General features: G+C 42.5%; 1 protein-coding gene across 7 annotated transcripts in view; it reads right to left on the reverse strand.

Annotated features, from left to right (window-relative positions):
* The window catches only part of L3mbtl3 (L3MBTL histone methyl-lysine binding protein 3), a 110892-nt gene that overhangs the window by 82152 nt on the left and 4990 nt on the right, over positions 1 to 23750 (reverse strand). For all 7 annotated transcript variants that reach the window (XM_004845974.4, XM_013072727.3, XM_087190139.1 and 4 more), the window contains 2 exons: positions 6711 to 6827; positions 213 to 324 (listed from right to left, as the gene is read on the reverse strand). In XM_004845974.4, coding sequence (XP_004846031.2) covers positions 213 to 324; positions 6711 to 6827 — 229 coding nt within the window. The remainder of the gene's footprint in view (positions 1 to 212; positions 325 to 6710; positions 6828 to 23750) is intronic.

Raw genomic sequence — 23750 nt, forward strand, 5'->3', positions numbered from 1 at the left:
TGCAGATCTGCCATTAGGAAAGAAGGCAGTTTATAGTTATTTTAAAATTTAAAATCTGCTCCTAAACATTTCATTACAGCAATGTATCTAAGAACACGAGACCCTAACAATCATCCAGGACTCTCAAAGTTCCAGCCTACTATAAAACCTCAGCTATTCTTATTTCAAATCTTTCCATAGGAAGAAGTAAAATCCCAATGGCTCTTTCTTACCTTCTTGAGCGGTCGGTACCATCCATGTGGTGGTGGCAGTTGCTTTTTTAACATTTTCCATCTCACTCTCATCTGTAATAACTTCCAGGGCTCCAAACTCATTTACCCGAAACTAGAGACAACATAGTAAAGAGAAGCAAACTACAGAAGTGCTCAGGGCAGCAACTATTTTGTGGCTGATACGTAAAGTCTCTAAGCAAATGCACTGTTACAAGTTATTTTTTTAAAATTATATGCTGGATAAGCCTTCTACCAATGTGAAGACCTTTGTATATTACTCATTTTGGAATTGGGGAAGGAGACTAGAATAACGAAGCACCTATTACTGAAGCTGTATGTTCTATACCAGCGATGGGGACCCTTTTAGAGACGAGTGTCCACACTGCAGCCCAAAACCTAGTTATTTATTCCAAAGTGGCAGCACCACAACTAAACCTCAATACTGAAGTTTTAGTTTAGAAAAAATAACTCATACATTAACACCTTTTGTCTTAAAAGAAAAACAAGTAACATGAGTGCCGTAGGTTTGCCACCACTGTCCCATACAGTTCCCATTTACTTGTATTTCAATTGTCCTTACAGACATGATTTTTTACTAAGAGTTGTTTTTTATTTCATTTTATTGCTTATTTAATTATCCATTCATAAAAAATTACTTTTTTCTCAGGAATCAAATTACCTCACCAAGCTCACCGAGTTCAGGAAAAGGAAATAATGCCTCCTTATATTTCAAGACAAGAATGGGTGAACCACGGGATAGCTCTCCTGCCCAGGACCACACATCCCCCTCCCTCACAGTCCTTTAAACTTCTCCATCGCCTTCTCCTCGAGTCCTCCCAACCCACTGGAAACAGCTGTGACTGCTGACCAGGTCCCCTGGCTATGACCAATTTTATCCCTAAAAAGTGAGTGGTGTTTCGATTTCCCAGACTTCTCATTCTGAATCTTGAAAATCTCCTCTGTCTCATAGCAAGCTTTCAACAAAGTATGCTTGTGCAACAATCTGGTTGCAGCCCGTGTGCTGAAGGTGTAACTAGTAGCTGTGTGCGGAACCTGTTCTCTCTGAACCGTGGAGGTCCACTCTCTCAGTCATGATTTCAAGAATCAAAGTTTTCTGATTTCTTTCTGGTTGTCTATAAAACATTTCTTTCTGGCTTCATAAGGGCAGGAGAAACTCATGAATTTTAACAGATGATGAACAGGTGGAAACTCAAAATTCAAAAGGACAATAAAACTTCTTTAGGCCTTTCATCAAAACATAGACAGGCATGCATATATATAGTATTTAACCAAGGCCCTCCATTTCCCAACCTGAAAAATCGATTGGTTAGCAAGCCAACTAAATTTTTATTTTATCAAATGACAGTCTGATGGTAAGTCAAAAATTTTAACCAATATGCACCAAACATGAATTACTGTTTCCACCAGGTGCAATTAGAACTATAAACAATTTTCTGCACACGGTTTCTACTTTCTAGGCTGAATGACTTAGAAATAGTTGAGGAAGTGAGAATGTCTTCTCCCTACTGTATTCCAAACCAAGTTCTCAGGTAATGCCTACGTAGTTCATGTTAGTCTAGGAAGTGGTAAAAGGTAATTAGATGGGAAAGAACTAAATATAACTTGACTTTTTGGAAAATGATAACTTAAGCTGAAAAAGCAGACTCTTAATGATCAAATCTGAAAACAGAATATTTCAAAATAAGGCTGACAGTACCATCTACTGGGCAAGAGTAGAAAAAACAGGCCGTTGTGATAATTATTAATTAATGCCATTAAAGAATGTGACAGAAAATAAATTCTGAATTAAGATTTTAAAAAAACAGACATAAACTTCATAATTCACTCCAGGTAATTTTACTTTTATTAAATGTTACTGGTGTTAATGAGTGTTTATTTGACAAATACAAAATATGAGAAATGGCCTCAAACATTCACATTAAACAAAAAGGATCCCATGGCTGAAGTCTTCAAACTGTTGCTGAACTGCAAGCCACCTTGCATTTCAGATGCCGAGAAAGAAAACCACAGGGTATAACATCTAAGTAAAAATGCAGAACTGTGGGACTCGGCAGTGTTTGGCTCAAATACTTTTAAAGCTAAAAGTGAACACCCCCCCCCCCCCATATAACATTCAATCTCAGTCACTTTTTCCTTCTCCTAATATTATTTGCCAAAAGCTGACCCATCGTCAAAATAAAAAGTAGAAATGCAGTATCACTCAGAGACATGGGGAGCGCCTCTAAGCCACAGATCCACTGACAGATTTCAAAACACGATGGATGAAATATGAGCAAAATGATGGTACATGCATATATATATATATATATATGGGTGGGCTAAGACTCATCAGATCCTCAAAGGCAACTGATAACTGGAAAAAGTAATGCACATCTGCTCTTCCAAAGTCATTCCTCTCAAAAGTTCAGAACCTCAAAGCATTTTTCCAAGTACTCCACCACAAGCAAAAACATACAGGGAAGAGAGTACTCTGTGGGTTCTCCACTTGGATTTCCTGAGTCTTCCCCAGTGCCCCTACTGCAGATGCCAACCTTGCTGGGGTCCCAACTATACATAAATCTGCAGAAATACTGACAGATTTCCTAACTTTTCTTCCCAATTAAACACTCTGGTCCTGAAACTGGTAAAGCTTTTACAAAGCTATTTTTTAAAATTATCAGTTCTTTTAACCTAAAAACAGAACGAAAATTTGTCAAGTGGCTCCATTCTACAAAGAAGAATAACAAAATTATAAACTTTACAAAGGTGACTAAGTGAATGAAACACGACAGCTGACATGGTAACTCTTTCTGCATATGGATACACCCACGTCAATCAGCAAACAATTATACCTGAGCTATTCAAGGGGTGGCTAAGGGCTTGTTTGTTTGTTTGGCATGGCTTGAACTATCTTGAATTGATTCAATTCTCTTCTTTATTTCTTTGCCCTAATTTTGCTTATTGCTAATAATAGATCATTAAGAGGCATGACCAAGGGTATTATTTTTGTTTTATTATTTTCAATGTTGAAATCTGAATTCTAATTACAGTACCAATGTGTGATAAGGGCAAAGATCTTTGATAACGAAGCTGTTTTAAACATTAATCAAGGCAAGGCACACTGTGCATGGAGAGTGAGGTGAATTCTGCTGCTAGGTTTCTGCCTGCGCTGTTGCAGGGTTGTTGCTTTCTGCTAAATGGCAATTATTCTTACTAGATAAGCTCTCAGGAGAGTATCACCCTCTTACCCAGGGACTCGACCCTCAGGAATAATTCCCTTTGGGTAAATTTCAGACACCATCAGAAGTTCAGGTACATAAACTACGTAGGCACAGGGGGCCCTGTCAGGCACCTTCCTACTGCCATTTAGTCACCTACCTGTCCTGAGACACTGATCTACACGTACTTATTTGCATCTTAAGAGAACAAATTAGGCAGTGGTAAAGCTGCCTACCTTGCTTAGGCAGAAGCGCCTCTTTAATGATCACAGTGTTCGGGAATTAAAGCTGTGACCTCTTCTGGAAGCCCGCCTCCTGCCCGCCTCCCACTGCTGCCCCCTGGAAGTCATCATGGAAACTGCTGCCTATGTCCCAGCATTCGGAGCCCAGTGGTACCGGCTTTTCAAAGCCTTCTTGATCTCTCCAGCTGAAACAAACTGTCGCCGCCTCCAAGTCCCTGTAACACTTTCCTTTCGTCTCTGTTGACAGGAAGATGCTCTCAGTCTTTAGACAGCAGCAGAGCAGTGTTGAGAGAATCCATTTTAATGTCGGAGAAGCCTGGTCTGAGACCCAGTCCTGCCAGTATCTGACTTGAGCAGATGAGTACAGCACTCTGTCCTGACAGATGCTGCCTAACGTTGCGCCGTGAAAGGATTACACAGAGACGGCTTGACTCACCAGGCAAGGTCCCCATCTCCCCACGACTGCACCCAGAGAGATGTCTCGCCCTGTTTACTAAGGATGTGAGGGTTAGTTAGCCCGAGCTGGAGAGGGGAAGGGACACTTCCAGCAACAGGAACAGCAAAAGGGGCTCAGAGTGTGGGGAATAAATGAGATGTGGCCAGAAAGGAAAGGGGCCACATCTCTCTCTCTCTCTTTCCCGTGAGACAGACACAAACATACAGATACAGACATGGACACACACACACCCCCTCCTGTGGGAAAGTTAAGGGACTTGAACTCTGCCGTGAAAGGTCCCGGTTGCAGCTCACGGAGTTGCAGCCATGCCTTGACACCATGTGACTGGTCAGGAATCCTCGGCTTCCATGGAGGAAAATCCTCTTAAAATAGCAAAACCTGAAGCAAATAAAAACCTCCTCCCATAACAGAACATTGACCTTTATGCACAAGCTGACCGTATCAGCTGAATGAACTTGGGCTGACCGTCTTAGGCTACCACACTTAAAAATTCACAACCCTTACTAAAAACCAGAAGCCTGGATAGTGTGAAACAGGCAATGCATGGTAGGAGAGAATAGTCATGGTTTATTCAAAGCTCTTTCCAATATTTTAATTGCAAGAAAAATCAATTTCTCAATCAGCTCTCTAAGGCAACTTAGGTTTTAATGTAAGATGCAAACGAATTAAAAATCCTAAGCAATATAATCAATGGGCTGGTCTCTAAATCTCAGATCAAAAGGGTGATAGAGTTGAAAGTAATTTTTAAATTATTTTTTAAAGTGACATACTGAATTGTCTACAACAGAGAACATGAAATGACCTGGATACCCAGCAATCATCCCAGTAATTAGGTGAATCAAAAAGTCATAACAAATAATTCAGATTACAATGCCCACTAAATGGTTTAATTACCTGATTAATGATGTAATTACCTATAATTCATTGCTTAGAAAATCTTAAAACAATCCAAATTACTTAGGGTTGGGAACTTTAATGTCAATGCTAACTCAACAAAAGTTACAAATTTCATCATCCACCTGACACTGAAAGAAACAGCTACTGGAAAATAAGGAGATAAACATGTACAAGATAATTTGACAAAGCTCCAGTGGTCAATATGTGGTTGACATTATCAGAGTTTAAGAAACAATATTTCTCTCAAAAATTTTCAAAACGCAGGCATACTGTATGCAGATGGGCATTTGGAAGTGTTAGAGCAGGTAAAATCCCCAAAGAGATAAACTGACTTGGTCAAGGTCACTAAAAACCCAATTTCTTTTAAAAAAATAATTTTAACTGATGCATAATATTTCTGCATATTTACAGGGTCTGGTATATAATTCCATAATGTATACAATGTACAGTGATCACATCAGGGTAAGAGGCACTTCCATCTCCTCCAGTATTGATCATTCCTATGTATGAGGGGACTGTACACTCTGCAGTTTTACTTTGAAATACCATATGTATATAGTTCAAGATTACAGTCACCCTACTGTGCTGTAGAACACTAGAACTAATTCCTCCTATCTAACTGTTTTGGTGCCCATTAAGAAAAATCCACCCCTTCTCCAGATTTCATGAAATGTCATCACATTTTTTTACCCTTCAGATGTCTCGATACTGCACTTAACTAAACCGAAGCTAACTAAAACCTCAAATGTCTTTCCAAACTGCACCACTGTGGAATAGTAAGGGCAGGCTTGGCTACGATACCGGTCAAACAGCCACCAGGGGGAATTAGATTCCAAGAAACCTGCATTGTAGGGCAGAAATTTCTATTTGAGGCAGTGCCGACCAAGCATTGCAAAGGCCAGCCAAGTGCCAGCCTGGCAGGGAGACGAGAAGTTCAAACACCTGGATGACCAAGTACAAATTCAAAGTCTAAAGGGCCACGGGTAGGTTCAAGGTCTCAGCGATAGGATGAGAGGAAAAGCAAATCGGAAATGAGAAAGGGGTAGCCGTGTCCCCAGAGGCGTGTTTGCACAACCATGTCTCTTGGGGCAGTGGAGGCGGCCCCAGCGTGGCTTTGGGGGGCTGGAAAGGGTCTAGAGCAACCACCTATAAAAGCAACAGACTGACTGAATGAAGCTCCTGAAGAGCATTCTCATCAACCTGACTTATAGGAATCACCTGCTACTGAACATGTGATTGTACAAAAATCCATTATTTACACTGTAACTAATTTAAGGGAAATGAACAGTCTTATTTATTCAACACTTTAACATTATTTTATTGAGTTTTTAAATGAGAACACTAGGACCCAGGGAATGTAGTTACTCAATTACAAAGCCAATACTCCAAGAAGCTAGGACCTCTGCCTTAATTGGCCATCACGATAGAGTCAAAACTAAGTCATATAGATCAATTTGCAAAATAAACACAGGCTGCAGAACTACCCAAGTGACAAACGTTTCTGCTAGTCCACCAGCACTTCAAACTGTCATGAGAGTTTATTACAGATATCTAAGCATTACTTAAACCTGAAGCACTACACTTGATGTTTTTAAATCTTATTTCACATGTGTATTTATTTTAAAATAAACACAGATGTGCAGCACACGTACACACGTAATTACATGTAATAAAGGTGGCTTACCTTTAGGTCACTTCCTGGTAAGGTACCTACTCCATCTTTCCAGTCCATAACACTGAACACATCGAACTCTTGACCGCTTGTGCTAGAGGCAGATTCAGTCATGATTTCTTTTTTGACCTCAAAGGAGGAAAAAAGCAAAATCACTAAAAATTCCACTGGCAAGTTAGTTTGTAACTGAATGATCATTATTTCAGTTTCCCTTAATTATATGATTTTCTTGCCCACCAGATCCCTTATCTACAGATCTAAATCAAGCACATCAAAAATATCTTTAACGAGGCTGAGGATGTAGCACAGAGACAGCCTAGACACATAGCCTAGCGCGTGAGGTCCTGGGCTCGATCCCCGGCACTGAAGAAAACACATGCGTGCACACACGCATCTATCATTTTCTCCCAGCCAGGGCAATTTCTAATAGAGTACAGAAGAAAGAGGAGTGTTACAGTACACTTCTGCTGTTCTTAGAAGAGGAACTCACTGATTGATAGTACATTCACTTAAAATTTTTTTAAATGCATGATGCCATATAGGTAGAATTCCTTGCCCTCTAAGAAAGCTTTTGTTTTTCATTGGCAGTGGAATGGTAGTAGGTATGGATAAAAAACAGAATTTATATAGTAGTCCTCTTTTCTCCTTGGGAGATGTGGATACCTAAAATCACAAATCGTACAAGCCCTAAATATAACTATGTTTTTGTTTCCCACACATACATACCTGTGATGAAGTTTAATTTATAAATTAGGCAGATAAGAGATTAACATCTTATTGAAGATCTTAGCAACCTCAGCACATGACCTGGGTTTCTTTGCTTATTAAGATGTTTCACCTTCTTGGTTATATGAAATAATTTCTGACTTGACTTTGGCATATTCAAAGTCAGTATATTCATAGTCAGCACCAGTATTCTGCCGGCCTGGGGCCATTACTGAGTAACATTAGGGTTATTGGAACACAAGCTCTGTGATACCCGAGATACCTACTATGTGACTGACAGTGGGGTAGTATATACAACATGGACACACTAGACAATAGGAGGATTCAGGAATGGACAGGATAGCACAAGATTTAATCATGCTATGCAGAATGTAATTTAAAATTTATCACTAATTTCTGGAACTTTCTATTTACTATTTTCAGACTGCAGCTGACCTCAGGAAACTGAAAGCTGATAAATTGAAACTATGGATAAGGGAGCACCACTGAATAAAATATTGATAAACATAAAAGAGGCCATTTTGATAGCTGAAAATAACAGGAAAATTCAGTCCATTATTGACTGTCATATACTAAGTTTCTCAATTAAGTATCTGCTCCCTAAACACAAATGGACAATGTGACTGGATCTTTTAGAAAGCCAATATTCAATTCAGTTGAAATATCTGCCAGTTTGTTGTTCTAAGAAACAAGAAAAGAATCTTAAAATATACAGCAAAAACACTAATAATTAGGCTATGTTAAGATAACCAAGCTGGCTAGTCAAACTGTGATAATATCTTTATTTTCAGTTTTTAAATGGCAAAATGAATTTGCAGTTAGCTTTCCATAATCACATCATCCGTGGCAATACTGAAAGTGTTCTGAAACTGTCATCTGTTAGTTTGAGAGAAAACAAGCAAGTGGCTGGGAATCATACACAACTGACAAAGGATCGCTGGACCCTAAATTTGATTGGAAAGTATCAGTATGAATTCATATATTTTACTTTAAAAATATGCATATTTTCTTCCTTTATCCACCGATAAAAGTCTGGAAATAATCACCAATCCATGCTGAATGAGCAGGCTGGTACTCAAACTGTGGAATCTAAATACCATTTCTCCCAAATCTCCCCAGAGATGGAACAGGTTTCTGCTCAATAGCAGGAAATGTCCAAGATGAGCCCGGAGCATCTTGTCAACCAAGAAGGCAAAGAAGTTATTATCAAAGATAAGAGAGTCATACACAAGAACTCAGGGCCCACCCAGCGGGGCTCCTGCCAGCCACAATATGGCAAAGCAGGTACATCCATGTCAGCTGCAGTGTACTGAAGCCTACCCACCCAGTAGGTTTAAAACCATGAGCTCACAATGATCCTCAAATAGAAACAAACAAACAAATAAACACCTCACTGGCCATCTTCTGAGGGCACAAGGGAACCAACTCCTGGTTTAGAAAAAGAAAAAAGCGCCTGTGAATTATGTGACACGCAAGCTAAACAGGCTTTTTATATGAAATGCCATTTTCACTTAACAAACTGTATTTATTTGGGTTTGGGTATTTGACAAGTATTGTGCCAAAAGTAAATGATGTAAGCCGGTCCCACAAAGAAAAACACAGACAGTATTTGTTGCTAACGATAAAACTGGAGCATTCACAGGAAAATCAAGATTTTGGAAAACTTATGTCCAACAACATGAATTTGATGGCTTTCTAGTTAACGCTTCCCTGAGGAGGTAGCTGGGCAGTGCTAAGAATGGGGGATGATGGAAATGCTTTGTTACTAAATGTGTCAGCATTCGGGAAACCCACACCGTGCAGCACAGTAATGTCTTCTGCCTTTACCAAACTATGCATGCTTAAGGGATCCAGTCAAAGCCAAAGCCCCAGACCGACTGCCAGATTTTTTTCGTTTTGGTACTGGGAATCGAACTTGAGTCCTTGTGCTTGTGAGGCAGGAATCACTGAGCTAGACTCCAGAGCGCAGGATTTTAATGCACCAGAGTCTGAAAAGCTCTCTGGTGAGACTTCAAACTACACATTCAACTGACCTCCAAGAAACTACCACCTGGCAAGTTTCACGTGGTGTCAAAGAAGAATGCACACTATAATTGTAAAGACCAATAAAATACTTCTCTCTTTTCTAACTGCTTTACAAGGGGTGATCAAAATACACGGTGAATATTAAAATTTTATAAAGTACCAAAGTAAAAGATGTATTGCTTGGAAACCCCCTCAGAATATCCCCCTCACTTCAAACACACCTTATCCCATTGTTCTCACCACTTTCTGAAGCAAAAATATATGGCAATTAAAAATACGGTGTTGCTGCTGCCAGGCACCATGCACTGGAAAGGCAGGTTCACAAAAACATGACCCTGAGTCCCCATCCACCTCATTCACTGCATCTGGCACCAGGGGACTTGTGGCTCTTCTCCAAAGTCGAGACAACCACAAAAAGTAAACATTTTGAATCAACTGTGGACATAGAGACAGCCGCATAGTGTAACTCAGGGCAAAGGACTCCTGAAATGCTTCAGGGTGGCAAGAATAACATGTTAAGCGTGCCTGAAGTGAGGGGGCGTATTCTGAGGAAGATTAATGGTAATGTGTCTTCTCCTGCATTTTTTAAGGTAATAACCATTCGACATATTGTTCAATCACACCAGCTATCTACGTGAGGCCAGATTTTCTTCATAAACTGTACCTCAACCAAAACACTGTATGGCAACAGACAACGGAGAAGTAGCTGAAGGAATCCAGCCTCCTCCTATTATGCTAGATGTTAAACAGATCTGCAGAGGTGTGAAACAATGCCACCTTTCTCACATACTTTTTATTTTGAAACTATGACTATCTTTCATAAAAAATGTACCTTCACATAATATGACATACTGGGTTTATTACTGTCATTTTAAAATAAATAGTCCAAATTTATTTCTAATACAGTACCCATACAAACAATACTTGTTTGACCTTTTAAACACCTCTAACTGTAGAGACATGAGACAAAAGTCTGAAGCCACTGCTACATGATTAAAACTACCCCCCCACAAAAAAAAATTGCAAGGAACCAAAATCAAAAACAGAAACAAAACAAAAAACAGAAAAGAAAATCTGAAATCTAGATTAAAAGAGATTAAGAGACAAATTAACCAATCATACTATCACAATTCACAGATCTTGTCTGGATCCTGATTTAAACTTCTTTTTAAAAATGATTATCAGGGGCTGGAGATTTAGCTCAGTGGTTCCACCACCTGCCTTGAAAGCGCAAGGTCCTGAGTTCGAGCCCCAGTAACCCCCCCCCCAAAAAAGATTATCAGACAGAAGGAGAAATAATACCAATTGCCTGATATCAGAGAAATATTACTGTTTTAAGGGATAATGATGGTGCATACTCTCTGAAGGGCAGTTCTCCCTCATATTTCTGTGACACAAACTGAAATGGATAGACGAAATGACATAATGTGAGAAATTTGCTGTAAATTAATCACGCGGGTACAGTGGTAAAATAAGACTGGCCACATGCTGGGGATTGTCTAGATATAGGTAGTCTGTGGCAGTTTACTATACTACATCCTAGCTTTGTATTTGCTTGGGAAAAAAACCCCAAGATTTCTTTTGAAGTGTTGTCTCTTTCCGTATACATGCATTCATTTTTGAAGAGTCAATAGAAAAACAAAAGCCTGTGCTTCTTTGAACAATAGCTATCTTCTGTTGGAAATTTCTAGATATTTTCTTTTTTCTCTTTAACTAGTGAAAATATTAGAGACTTTGAAATGTATGCAATTGGAATCTGAATAAGAATCAGATTTTACTATCGTTAAGACGTAATCCTCGGAAGCTAAGAACTAGGATATAAAGGCCACAGAAGAATTAAACTAAGAAATTGTGGAAATATGAAATGAATGAAGACTTGTACTTACATTTTTATTGGGTTCCTCTCCCACTGAATGGATAAAGGTCAGCAATGAAAATGACTCCCTACTAAGTGATGTAGGAATGGCAAATTTTTCCTAGTAGACTGTAGAATGACAGAATAATTTCCTGCCTGCTGGATAAACTGAGTGCAACCATAACCTTAGGTGTTTTTCTACCTAAAAGTTACACATGCATAAAATGCACAGCAACAAAACATTCTCTATGCCTAGGAAGATAAATCTAAAAGCTAGGACTGTACAAAACCTGCTGTAAATGTTCATTATGGGCTTCCAGATATATCAGAGTATGCTTCTGCTATTCAAAACATTAATAATTGCATAGTGTACTCAGCCTGTAAGCACATATCTAAAACATGTAAAAATGGTTTTCATCCTTTTTTTTCATTTTAAGGTTTATGGATATTTTGTATTAAATATGATAGCACAGAAACATTTACTACATTATCTTTCCCATCATCTAATTTTATTAAAGCCACTGGCTACTTTCACTGCCACGAGAAGTCTGGATGACTACAGCAGATTAAATGTTTTCCCCTAAAAGTTAATCAGGTAGAACAGCTAGCAACCAGTATTAACTTAACAAAAGCTGCTGTTTCTAAGACCTCCCAGTCTTCCTCCCTTACACACGTTAGGCAAGTGTTCTACCACCGAGCTACAACCTCGGTTTGCATTCCACAGTCCATGTCAAAGGGGTAGAGGTGCAGTTCAGTGACAGAGAGATGCTCTGCATGCAGAAGGTTCTGCATTAAATTTCCACCCCCCAAATCTTCTGTTTATAGATAACGGAGAAGAGGGCCCTCTCATACTCCTTGATGGGGCATTATAAGTTGGAACAGTCACTATAGGTATCGATATTCAAGACCCAATCTTCCAACTCAGCAATTCTACTTCTAGAAATTTCTTTCATAGAATTGCATTTATGTATCAAAATAGTAAACAGCCCAAATGTCCCTCAGTGGAGGACAAATGTAGTTAATTCACACAGAAGTAGGCAATGCCACACTAAACGACGAGAAAACTCTTTACATCTCGAAATAGAAAGAACTCCAAGGAAATACGAACCCTAGCAATTTTACGCATGGCACAAACATTGTGTGGCACCCTCTCTGTCAGATAAAAGGGGTGCCCATACAGAGCCGAGCTGCTTGTGTATACACAAACTGTCTCTGGAAGGGTTTGTCAGGAACTGGCGCTGCTATCTGGGTCCAAGAGGAGGCACCGTGGCTAAACCACAGCCATGGCAGGGATCCTGCCCCCTGTACACTCTTGGGTGTACTTGGCAAATGTTCAAATAATATTTTAACTATGAAAATGAGTTTTCAACATGTTTTGTGTTTATTTAAAATGGTAAGAGGTGCATCTTTCCATGAAAATGTCTGCTATAATGTCAGCCACTGAGGCTGTCATCTTAAAGTCACCGAGGGGAATCAACTTCAGCAAAGCTCCTGGGTAACCATCTACGCAGTAGGTGTTAACTGTCTATGCGTGCGGATCAGCTCGACAGATGGGTGATGGAGGAAGTGCAGGGTTTGCTGCTTCTCATCAAAGGTATGGATTCCCAGACTGAACATTTACGGCTTCCCCCGTTCCTGAGTAACACCTGCAGTTCTGGTGACACTGTAATTCGTCCTTCTGCGGAGACTTGACTCAGGCAAACTGTTACGGCCAGGACCAGGGATGCTTTTCATCTCAGTGCTGTGAACACTGTAACTCAAGTGATAACACCTCTGTCCCTTTTTAAGAAATGAAAGAAACTAAATTAACTGCTACTTGAGTTAAGTCTAGGGTTGCCGACAGAATGAGGGAATATGGAAACATTTATGAAACAGGTCGTAGCCACAAAACAGAAGTTTCAGAAAAATTAAAGACTGAAATGTCAAACGCAGTGATGAGTCAGACACACTGAACAAAACTACCAAGTACTCCAGAAAGAAAGAAGTAGAAAAGATGTGTGAATTTGTTTCCATACGTGCTCCAGACAGTACAAAAATCACTCATCAAAGTGAGCTAAGTGGTTAAGGGTCCATTTAAATGTTTCAGTCATACTCTGGCAAGTTTATAAAAAGGAATAATGTGTTACAGTGATTTTTTTTTTCAAGTTGAGACCTGCAATTGACTTGGGACCTAGCCTGCCTAAATATCAAGACTCTACTGTATCTTCTTGACAGGAGATGAACAGAATGCACGTGTCCCTCATACTCCTTCCTTCTCGCTCCTATCTACCATGCACGGAGGAGAGAAGCTCAGAGCGAAGGGTGTGGATCCTCCAGCAACAGCAGCCAACTCAACTTGGGGCCTAGAGGAGAAGACAGCAACCAACCCAGCACGCAGAGCTCAGAGCAGAACAGCGGTGGGGTAGAAGGACCCCTGTGGAAGGGGATCAAGTGCGGTCTGCTCATTCCTGCACAAACCACTGTTCTCCCCAAACAAATGATACTAATAAACATGCCAGTGAGCCGGGCGTGATGGCGTGTGCCTATAATCCCAGCATTTGGGAGGCTGAAGCAGGAGGATTGCCAGCCTGGGCTATGTAGTGAGTTCGAGGCCAGCCTGAACTACAGTGAAACCCTTTCTCATTAAATAAATAATTAAAATTAAATTAAATGCCCAGTCGATGGTCATTAGATTAGCTAAATAGTTTTAATCATTTTATACTTGCTTTCTTCAAAGCTGCATTTAATAGCTTTGCGGGTATCAAGTGTGCTTTCAAAATGAAGGTGTGGGGATGCTAGAGCTTGGGGCTGAGTGTGGTCATAAAATGAGGGCAGACATACCTCAGAAGCCAAGTCACATTAAAAGTCTGAGAATCGGACTAAGATTCCATCCCTCAGAAGACAGCTGGTGTGGATGTGCTACGCTGGTTTGGGGCTAACAAAGTGGTTTGGGGTTAACAAAACAAGGGCCTTTGGGGACGAGTCAGTGGGGACGCAGACCCCAAAGTCACTACCGGGAACCACAGAGCAGACAAATCTGTAGGAGAGCAACAGGGCCAAGGGGAGCCCTCCTTCTCGGGTGGGTGGAGCCCAGCACACGGAGAGCTAAGCAGCGCTGTCCCTGGCTCCGAGACACAGGGCCTAGGCCAGACAGGCGCGCTGCAGCAGAGGAGCGCCCTCTCACGGGTGCAAATCACATTATTTCACGAATTACCTTCGCCTTACCACCCTCCTCCACCCTATGCTCTCTTCTTACACGACCTCTTTCCTTTCGTCCTCTTTCTTGCAATTTTTAAAACCTGACAATTATCTGTTCTGTGACTGCAGACAAATTAGTCGGTTCAAGTCTCGATTTCCCCATCCGTAAGCTGTGGAGAGCAACTGAACCTTTCTTCATTGGGTAACAGCGAAGATTAGATAAACCAGGCAACACCTTGGCTGTCTCACAGAAAACAGGCACTAAAATGGTAGTTTCTTATAATTATCTAGTTAAACAATTGTTTCGAGTTCATAAGAGCTACTCAGCACCCTTAAAAAAATTAGGAGGCTGGGCGTGGTGGTGCATACCTGTTATCCCAGCCCACAGGAGGCTGAGGCAGGAGGATCGCCACGAGCTCCAGGCCAGCCTGGGCTGCATACTGAGCTCAAGGCCAGCCTGAACTGTACAGCTAGGTCCTGTCTCAAAACAATAAAAAAGAAACTAGTAAAAGAATTAAGCTGTGTTACGTATATGCACCAACTCCCCACGATGAATATAATCATTATGTACTGCCAATGTGGGCTAATAAAAAATTAGTAACTTTTCCAATTATTTTATTCCAATAGCATCTACGATAGTAAGCCACCTGCCTTCAAACCTATGTCACATGAAGTGAAGATTGCTACAAGTGGATGTTTTAGCCGGGCATGGTGGCACAGGCCTGTAATTCCAGCACTCTAGGAGGCTGAGGCAGGAGCCTCACAAATCTGACAAATGAGTGGCTGAGCATGATGTTCTCTCAAAGTAAAAAAGGGGTGCGGATGTAGTTCAGTGTGAAGGCCCTAGGTTCAATATCTTGTACCCCAACACACACACACACACACACACACACACACACGCACACAGGCACACAGAGCAGACATCTTGAAGAGTCTGCCACACTGGGAGAAGGGTGACCCTGAACCCCACTCCCCTGGAGGAGCCCCTTTAGTGGCCGCCACACTGGGCTGCCTGCACTCGAGCCAGACTAGATGAAAGGCTGGGGCGGCATTCTCCAAAGTCTGCTCGCTCACACCCGCTACTCAGGAGGCCGTGAGGACATTGTGTCCCGAGCAGCCCGTGGGACACGCATGGAGCAGCGGTGCAGCCACTGCACAGCGCTGCCCACAGCCTGTGACCACGCCCCCAGGAGGCGGAGCCCAGCAAACAGCACCATGGAAACGCGCGCAGCCAGACCAGGACAGCAAGGAGAAGCATCCGCCAGTCCTGTGAGGCCAGCCTTGGCAGAGTGACCTTCAGAAAGGGATCAAGAGACACCACCACCACCACCACCCGCCCCCAGCTCTGAGACAGACGCTCGGGTCACCTCCTGTCAGAGCAATCTTCAGCCTTCACTGGAGAAGCCCATCCCCACCAACGCAGCCCACGTGGGAGGACCACGCCGGGCCAAGGAGCCCGACACCATGACGGCAGCCTGCCACACCGGGCCAGCAGGGTTTCCCAGTGCTGTCCTCTAAATATCCCACACACGCTACTTGAGCCTCACAGCTCCCTCTTCAGACATAAGAACTGCAACCCCCATTTTACAGATGAGAAAACTGAGGACACCTGGCCGAGAAACAGACTTTTACTCCCCGAGACGGCAGCAATACATTGGGTTTAGTTAGCAGAGGACGACTGAACAGGATGGGATGGTGAGAAGCAAATGCTGTGCAGCCAGGGCCCCTGGCGCTGATCCTCAGCCTTAGTTTACGAGCTGTGTGATGGATCCGGCAGGGCCCCTTGAGCCCTGCAGCTCCTCCCGCCACACAGCGGATAGGAACATCTCCTTCACAGGGCCATAAGACCTTTTAATAAAAATGATGGGAGCTGGATGCTTTCCACAGTGGACGCTCCGCCCACAGAGCTACACAAGGCAAACACGCTGCTCGCTGGTGTCCACTGCCATCGAGCCCCCGGCTGCAGGGCTCCGAGGAGGCGCAGTGAGGGGCAATGACCACAGGGGGCCACACCCTGGCAGCACAGAGCCACCCTCCTCTCTGAGGAGTCCAGCGTCTGGGACGGGGGAGGGCAGAAAGGACGACAGCTGGGCTGAGACGTCAGGGCTGAGGAGGTCGCACAGGCTTTGTAAGGTTTCCCCAGTGTAAGCCCAGCTGCTGGTTTTGCAAAGTTCTTCTGAAGAAAAAGAAGATTTAACGACAGGCCCCCCCAACATAATTTCTGAATTTCCGACCTAATTTCACCCCACCTGGCTGGGCCTCTGGCAGGCTTGCTGTGACACAGGAACCTCCCTGCATAGCAATGGCGGCTCCAGGGCCCAGACAGCTGGGACAGAGGTGACAGGAGTCCCAGCAGGCCAGGGGCCATAGGCCAGGGGAGAGGAAAACTCCAGAGCCTCCAGAGAGAGGCCCCGGCGGACTAAGGGGCACTCTTCCTACCCTGGACAACGCACGTGTACGTAAGACCTGGAGGAAAGGCTGAAGACGGCTCCTAGCACCTGAATGGACACCTGACAAGTGCCATCCTCCTGCAGGGGTTTCAGAGGACGCCTTGATTTACTCACATTTAACCCCTGTGAAGATGCACGACTGGCAGCCAGAGAGTTTATGGAATGAATGAATGAATGAATGAAAGGGGGAAATGCAGCAGCCTAGAGAATAGGATATCAGAGAAAGGAATCTGTTTGTTCATCCATTTTACATTCACCAGAGAGAATTCCAAGTACCGACACAAGGCCACTGAGTATTTATTTACCTCTTTGGCAGAAGCATAACATTACTGCTCCAAGAAACTCTCCTTATTTAAGCACCAGTGAAGAATACATCAAAGGAAGTTAAATTCAAACCTCTAAAATGAGCTTATTCAATAAGGACAAGAGAAAACTCTACACTTGCACTTGAAGCATCTCTCGACAAACACACTGCTACAAAGGAAATGTTTCCTTTCAAATCAAGCGTGACAGCTACAGCTCTGATAGTCTCCTGACCCTGCCTGATAGAAACTCTGAGTGGCACACACATTGGCATGGAGATCTCTTCTGGGGACACGTGAAATTTTGCCCTGAGGGCCCCAGTTCCTATATTCGAGGCAGACAAAACTCTAGATTATTTCAACATGAGAAGTGAAATCTCAATACAATCAAGAACAAATGCTTCAACATCTGGGTCTTCTATTCAAAACCTTGCTTGGATAACAGACACTCCAATGTCAACTAATCCGCCGCCTTGAAGTATGAAATCGGGCTAGGCATGCTAGCACACTTATGAGGCTGAGAGGCAGGAGGATCGTCACAAGTTTGAGGCCAGTCTAGGTTATATAGTAAGTTCAAGGCCAGCCTGAACTACATAGTGAGACCCTGTCTGAAAAAAATAAATTAAAAAACTAAATAAATTTTTAAAATATAAAAACAAATCAGTTCTTAGAATGGTTCCACCTTACTGATATTTTCTCAAACACACCTCCATTTTAATGACTGGTCATATTTTAAGGTGAACACTCCCAATTTTAAGGTACAGCAGTAATGACTTATCTGGATTGGTATCTGTTCTGTGATAGAGAACTGTACACAAAGGAGTAGTCACCAAGGGCAACCTCTACAAAAATCTCAACTTCCTGCCCCTCCACTAGTTACTGTAACAAGGACAAATTACCTAAGATTCTGTGGCCTAACCTACTTACTTCCTCTAAAGGAGGAACAGAAAATGAAAAATGCCTTTCAAGAAAAAAAAATGCGCTCAGAAAGTAAAATCACACTGACATTAGCAGGCCTATGGCCTATTTAATATATTCTCGTCAAATGCTTTTGTTTGAAGTTCATGTTCAATGCATAGACTATACCTCCATGTGAGGCAGAAATGTCCTTAAAACTGCTATCATCTCATCAACATACTACACTAGAAGGGTAATAATAGGAATTTTACACCCATTAGAGAGATTCAAAGGCCATAAAAAGAACAAGAACCTGACACAGATATTTCTAAGCTGTTGATACATATGCATGAACCTAAATTGAAAAAGAAAAACTAAAAGTAGTGTCTTGTTCTTTTTTATTTCACTTCATAACCGTTTTTTAAAAAAAATGCTAAAAGTGGTAACTTACTCTAATTCATATTTTTATAGAACACAGAGCTAAAATTAAAAGATTTACACTTGATTTCTCTTTCACGTGTAATAAATTCGATTTGACCAGATTTGACTTCTCTCGCTGAAGAGATGCCTATGGGCTTAAACTGACAGCCATTAATTACCAATCTTCTTATCAATGCATCAGACAGCTCAGCTTCAAGTCTACCAAAGGAGAACACAAACCAACAGTGCGAATTATTTAGATCCCTGAACAACCGGACCAGACAACTGGCCACGTAGAAATTTCAATTCACTACTGAGGATTTTGCAGTGTAATAGAGGGGGGAAAACCCTGAACCCATTCTGGTGCCTGATCACCTTTCTTAAAATGTTCTAGACACTGAATGACTTTCATTCTGCACAATTATGTACAGAAAGCTATGGCACCAGCTTGAAAAGGCCGAGCACACTGTGAGTGCTCAAGAAAAGTACGGATTCTCAGAGCTGCAACAAAGAAACGGCCCATTGCTCAGTAATCGGCACACGCAGTGGCATCCCTCGCAGTCAGACCGAAGACTGTTTGACGGGCCGCTTCTCACAGCAGAGAGAAAGAATCCGCAGTGCCACCCGCCAGCACAGCCGACTTACTTAGGGCTAGGGTGCGAATACGGGACCCAGAGTTCCGGTTGAGGATAAGGCAGGTAATGAAAGCACTGTGCTTGAGTGTCTTCCTGTTCATATCCAATTCTCATTTTTTATTCCAGGACACTATATTCCCAACCTGGCTCCTCTCCACTATTCTCTCTAGTCCTCCATTTTCTTCTTTCCTTTTAACATCCTGGCTTCTGAGTCTACTTCAGCAAACTTAGGTCCCATTCTTTCTGATTTTGTGTGGTCATTTCAAGGCCATGGACTAGACCAAGTGTTCTTTTCTCAATTCTTGGTTTAAAAAAGAAAAAAAAAGAAGTGGAAAGATGGTTTTCTTCCCAGTGTCACTAGTACGTGTTCATTGTTGCTCAACTTAGCATAAACTAAGGACAAATATATTAACCTGGAAATGGGATTTCTTTGAAATCTTCTAGAATTACTGTTTTGAAACTCAGAAACCTACAGATGTAACAATGCAATCCTGAGCTAGTAACATTTCCCTAGACCCATCCCTTTCCAACTGCAAGATATGAAGTCAGAGAAGTTACTAAGTATCTCTGAAAACCATTACTTTAAAAAGAAAGAATACTAAATGCCCAAGGTTAGTGAAAGTTGTAACTGCAACGGTAGCTAGGCACACAGAAGCTATGCAGTAAGTATCCTTAGATGAATAAATGAGCAAATCTAAAGCACCTAATCAGTGCTTGACATTCAAAAGGCACGTACTGAGCAACTGCAGCCAAACCATCAATACTTCAAGGGCTCTGCAGAGCACGCCCTCTTGCCTGGCCCCTAGCACGGGAACATGTTTGGCATCATGTCCAGAGGCTTCACCACAGTGCCAGTGCCTGTGCCTCTACCACCATACACTTCGTCTCACTCTGGCGCTCGGCTTCACTCTGTAAACGGCCATTCCATACGCACGGCCGACCTCCAACTCAATCATGAATATGCTAAGGCCAAGGACTGATGCTCTCTTTCTTGGTAGCTCCAACACTTTGTTCATTCAACACTGCTCTAGGTGTTGATTATGTAAATCACTCCCTGGTATCAATTTTCATAAAACAGATGCCCAGTGAATATTTGTTACCTAAATACAAAACACTGCTTTACAACAGTATATATGAGAGAAAGAAGACTGACACAGAAAGAGTATTTTATTATATTGCACAGAATACAAATGCAATCTTTACAATCACCATTCAACTCCTTAAGTCTAAATCCACTTGAGAAAACCTGAGCCCACGCAACAAACCTCTCACTCAAAATCACCCAACTCGACTCAAGCTCCCTTAACCTAAATGCTCTGTTCTTTCTTCCCAACTCCCCATCTCCTAAGCGGGGACTTCCTAGCCTCATCAATCAAATGTAAGTCTCTGTCGAGGGTACCTGGCCCTGTGCTTCCTTTCATTCACTGGTGCTTAACTGCTACAGTCAATACTAACCGGTTCATAGTCTGACTCATATCCACACCTGTCAATGAAGTAATTTTACATGGTAAAGAGAAAGCCTGAGAATATTTCCACTGGATAATGATTCCCTTGACAAAATACATCTTTTAAAGATTCCTCACATTTCAAGATATCAGCAAGGCATGATGGTGCACACCTGATATCCCAGCACTTGGGAAGCTGAGGCTGGAGGTGTGCCATGAGTTCAATGACAGCCTGAACTACATACCAAGACCCTGTCTCAAAAAAACAAACAAAACAATCAAGGTAAATATATATATATATGAGCATATAAATAATTATCTTCACTCATGAGGTGCAATCGAAAAATAGTGAATACTTAAATTTTAACACATTGTCACAATAAGAGACACATTGCCTTTAATGTCTCTCAAAATACTCCTTCTCATTGCAAACACACATCTCCCATCACTCTTGCCACGTTCTGAAGCAGTTCTGGAGAATTCTTTCCTGAGTGTCTTTAGATGTGCTGTCATAGCTGTCTCAATTACCTGAATCAATTCAATTAGCAATAATTGTGCATCAGATAAACCTCGTTGGCTATGATACTGCCACTGCCCAAAGCTACCTGAACAATTTGAAACATTTGTTTTCCATGATCATTTTGACTTTGGGGAAGAGCCTGACCTCATGAGGTACCAGGTCTGGCGAGGACACACTGCTGGTATCTTTTTACCAGCCTCCCTTTCCATTAGGTGGCACTCAGCAGCAGCATTCACTGCATTTTTGATCACACCTCATAAAGACAGCCTCGCGAAAGGACTTCCAGAACTGCTTCAGAAACCACGAACAAGGCAATAAATGTGATCAAAGTGAGGGGAACTATTTTGAGGGGGGTCAGTGTATCTTTTGCTGTCAGTTTTTCATGTAAACATTCATTGAGTATTTTAATCACCCTTGAATATCGTAAGAGCCCCAAATCCTTTCGAGGAATGAGTCTCTCGGTAGTAGCAAGCAGGACAGTGGTAGGGCAGATCTTGTGAGGTCAAAGAGGAAGAGTCAGCCCAATCCATCTCCCTCCCTACTTACAGGAGTCAGTCTGTCCTTAACAGTGAGGAGGGGTCGCTTACTGCTTTCTAAAGGGCAAGTATTAAATAATAATAATAAGGAATGCACTGTCTTTGTCATATATATAATTACATGCAAGGCCCTACAACAGGCAGCCCAAATCCATGTTTCCTGACTCACTGGCCTAAAGCCCTTACTCTTCTTTACCTGTCCCATGTGCAAATGCCATGCAATTTATCCCTCACAGAGCTCAGACTTGTGCTAGTCCTAGGGAACTCTACCGGGTCAAAACCCAGTCTTGTAGGGTTCAACACTGTAAGATTAAGTCCCTTGAAGTGCTGCTGGAGGGATCACCCACTTACCCACCCTTGGGACCCCAAGAGCAGCCTTGTCTTGTAGCACATCAAGTAACTTCTCTTATGAATTTCCCACTCTAACTGCATCTGTTGTAAGGGGCGCTGGGTGAAACAGCATACAACTCTTGGAAAACAAAGCATCAAACTGACCAGTGGGAATTACCCAAAAACCAACACTTCTCTTATGCGGGGACTAGTTAAATAGGACATATATTTCTTTTCTTTCCTCCACTTACGGGCTTTGGATTCTTAGAATATTAGAGACTCTACAAAGGAAGAGAGATGAAGTAAAAACAACACATCAAGGTTTATTTTGCCAGGCTCAGTATTATTGAGTTGAAAATAAAGACAAACAGAACTCGTAACTTTTTTCTACCTAGATTTTGGACAGTTGGCTATAAATAAAATGTAACAGCAAAGGGGGTCTAGAAAAGGAGTGGGAAAGGCCCTGACATGGATTTTCCCTACACCTAGTCATCTGCAGGCATCGTTTCTGGCCCTATAGTTCGTTTAAATCACTACTGCCCCAGCTACCTCTTTGCTAGCCTCTTCTCTCGGTGGACTCCCGCTGCCAAAATATTAATTACAGTACCTGAATTCCCTTTGACTCTCACTGCCCTACATTTCCACAATAAGGCATTGCTCTCAAGTATTTCTGTCATTTATTCTTTTTATTTATTAAATGACTAATTGGGGGTACATACATTTCAGGCTTTGCATCTAGCACCATGTTAAACCTCAGTCCCTCTGTTCAAGGATCTGATATTATCAAAAGTATGATACTCTTCTCAAGAAAAACATACTGCTGGAAGTTTTTTCACACACGCGCGCGCGCGCGCACACACACACACACACACACACACACACACACGACATACACCAGAAACCAATCTAAAAATTCTAGGCAAGAATTAAATCAGCATACCCTACACAGCCTACCTCCTCCCCTTCATAAAGCCTGGCTAAAATGAGAACACAGCGAACACACACTCGAATACTGCTTTATGAGTCTTAAAATCTTATTTTATTTTACCCCCCCCTTTTGTTTTTCAAAAAGAAGCAAGGCAAGAACAGTTGTTCTCATTTTCCAGATGACAAATCTAAGCGGAAGGAGGTAAAGGGCTCCCAAGGTGGTGCCTTAAGTGAAGAGGTCCAGCCCAGATTCCCACTGCAGCCTGCCCTCCCCGCAGGAAGAGAAACAGGCGCTGAGTTCAACTCACCCACCGCGTCTAAACAGCTCCTCACACGGCCAGCCGAGCCCCAGGCAGAAAAGCACAGCACACACCTGCCACGGCGCGTTTCATACCCTCGGCCTGGCGTCCAGGCCACGGCGGGCCGCCAGGCGTTAGTCCTGCCCACGCCAGGAAGGGCGGCTTCGCCTTCACGTGGGTCTGGGCCGAGTGGCCTGAGCTGCGCCTTCTGCAATCGGTGCGGGAGCCCACAGGTCCAGGTCGCCGCCGCATGCCCCGGAGCCGGAGCCGAGTTCAGAGGCGGACGCGCCGGGCCTCGCCACCCCGGCACAGCTGTCCGGGAGGACTCAGCCCTGCTCGAATTAAAGCCGGAGGACTGACTCAAATACTCCAAAATTCTCCTTCTAAATTTCAGCTACAGAAGTTTTAGCACAGACCGCCAACACATTTGAAGTTCTGGAATCTTCCATATCACCGGATATCCATATATATAACAGTTACCTGAACTGACAGTCACTTTTTCCAGTTT

This window comes from Heterocephalus glaber, unplaced genomic scaffold, assembly GCF_053883595.1.
Source record: "Heterocephalus glaber isolate CG9 unplaced genomic scaffold, H.glaber_assembly_v1.0 deba00001550, whole genome shotgun sequence".
Taxonomy (NCBI): Eukaryota; Metazoa; Chordata; class Mammalia; order Rodentia; family Bathyergidae; genus Heterocephalus; species Heterocephalus glaber.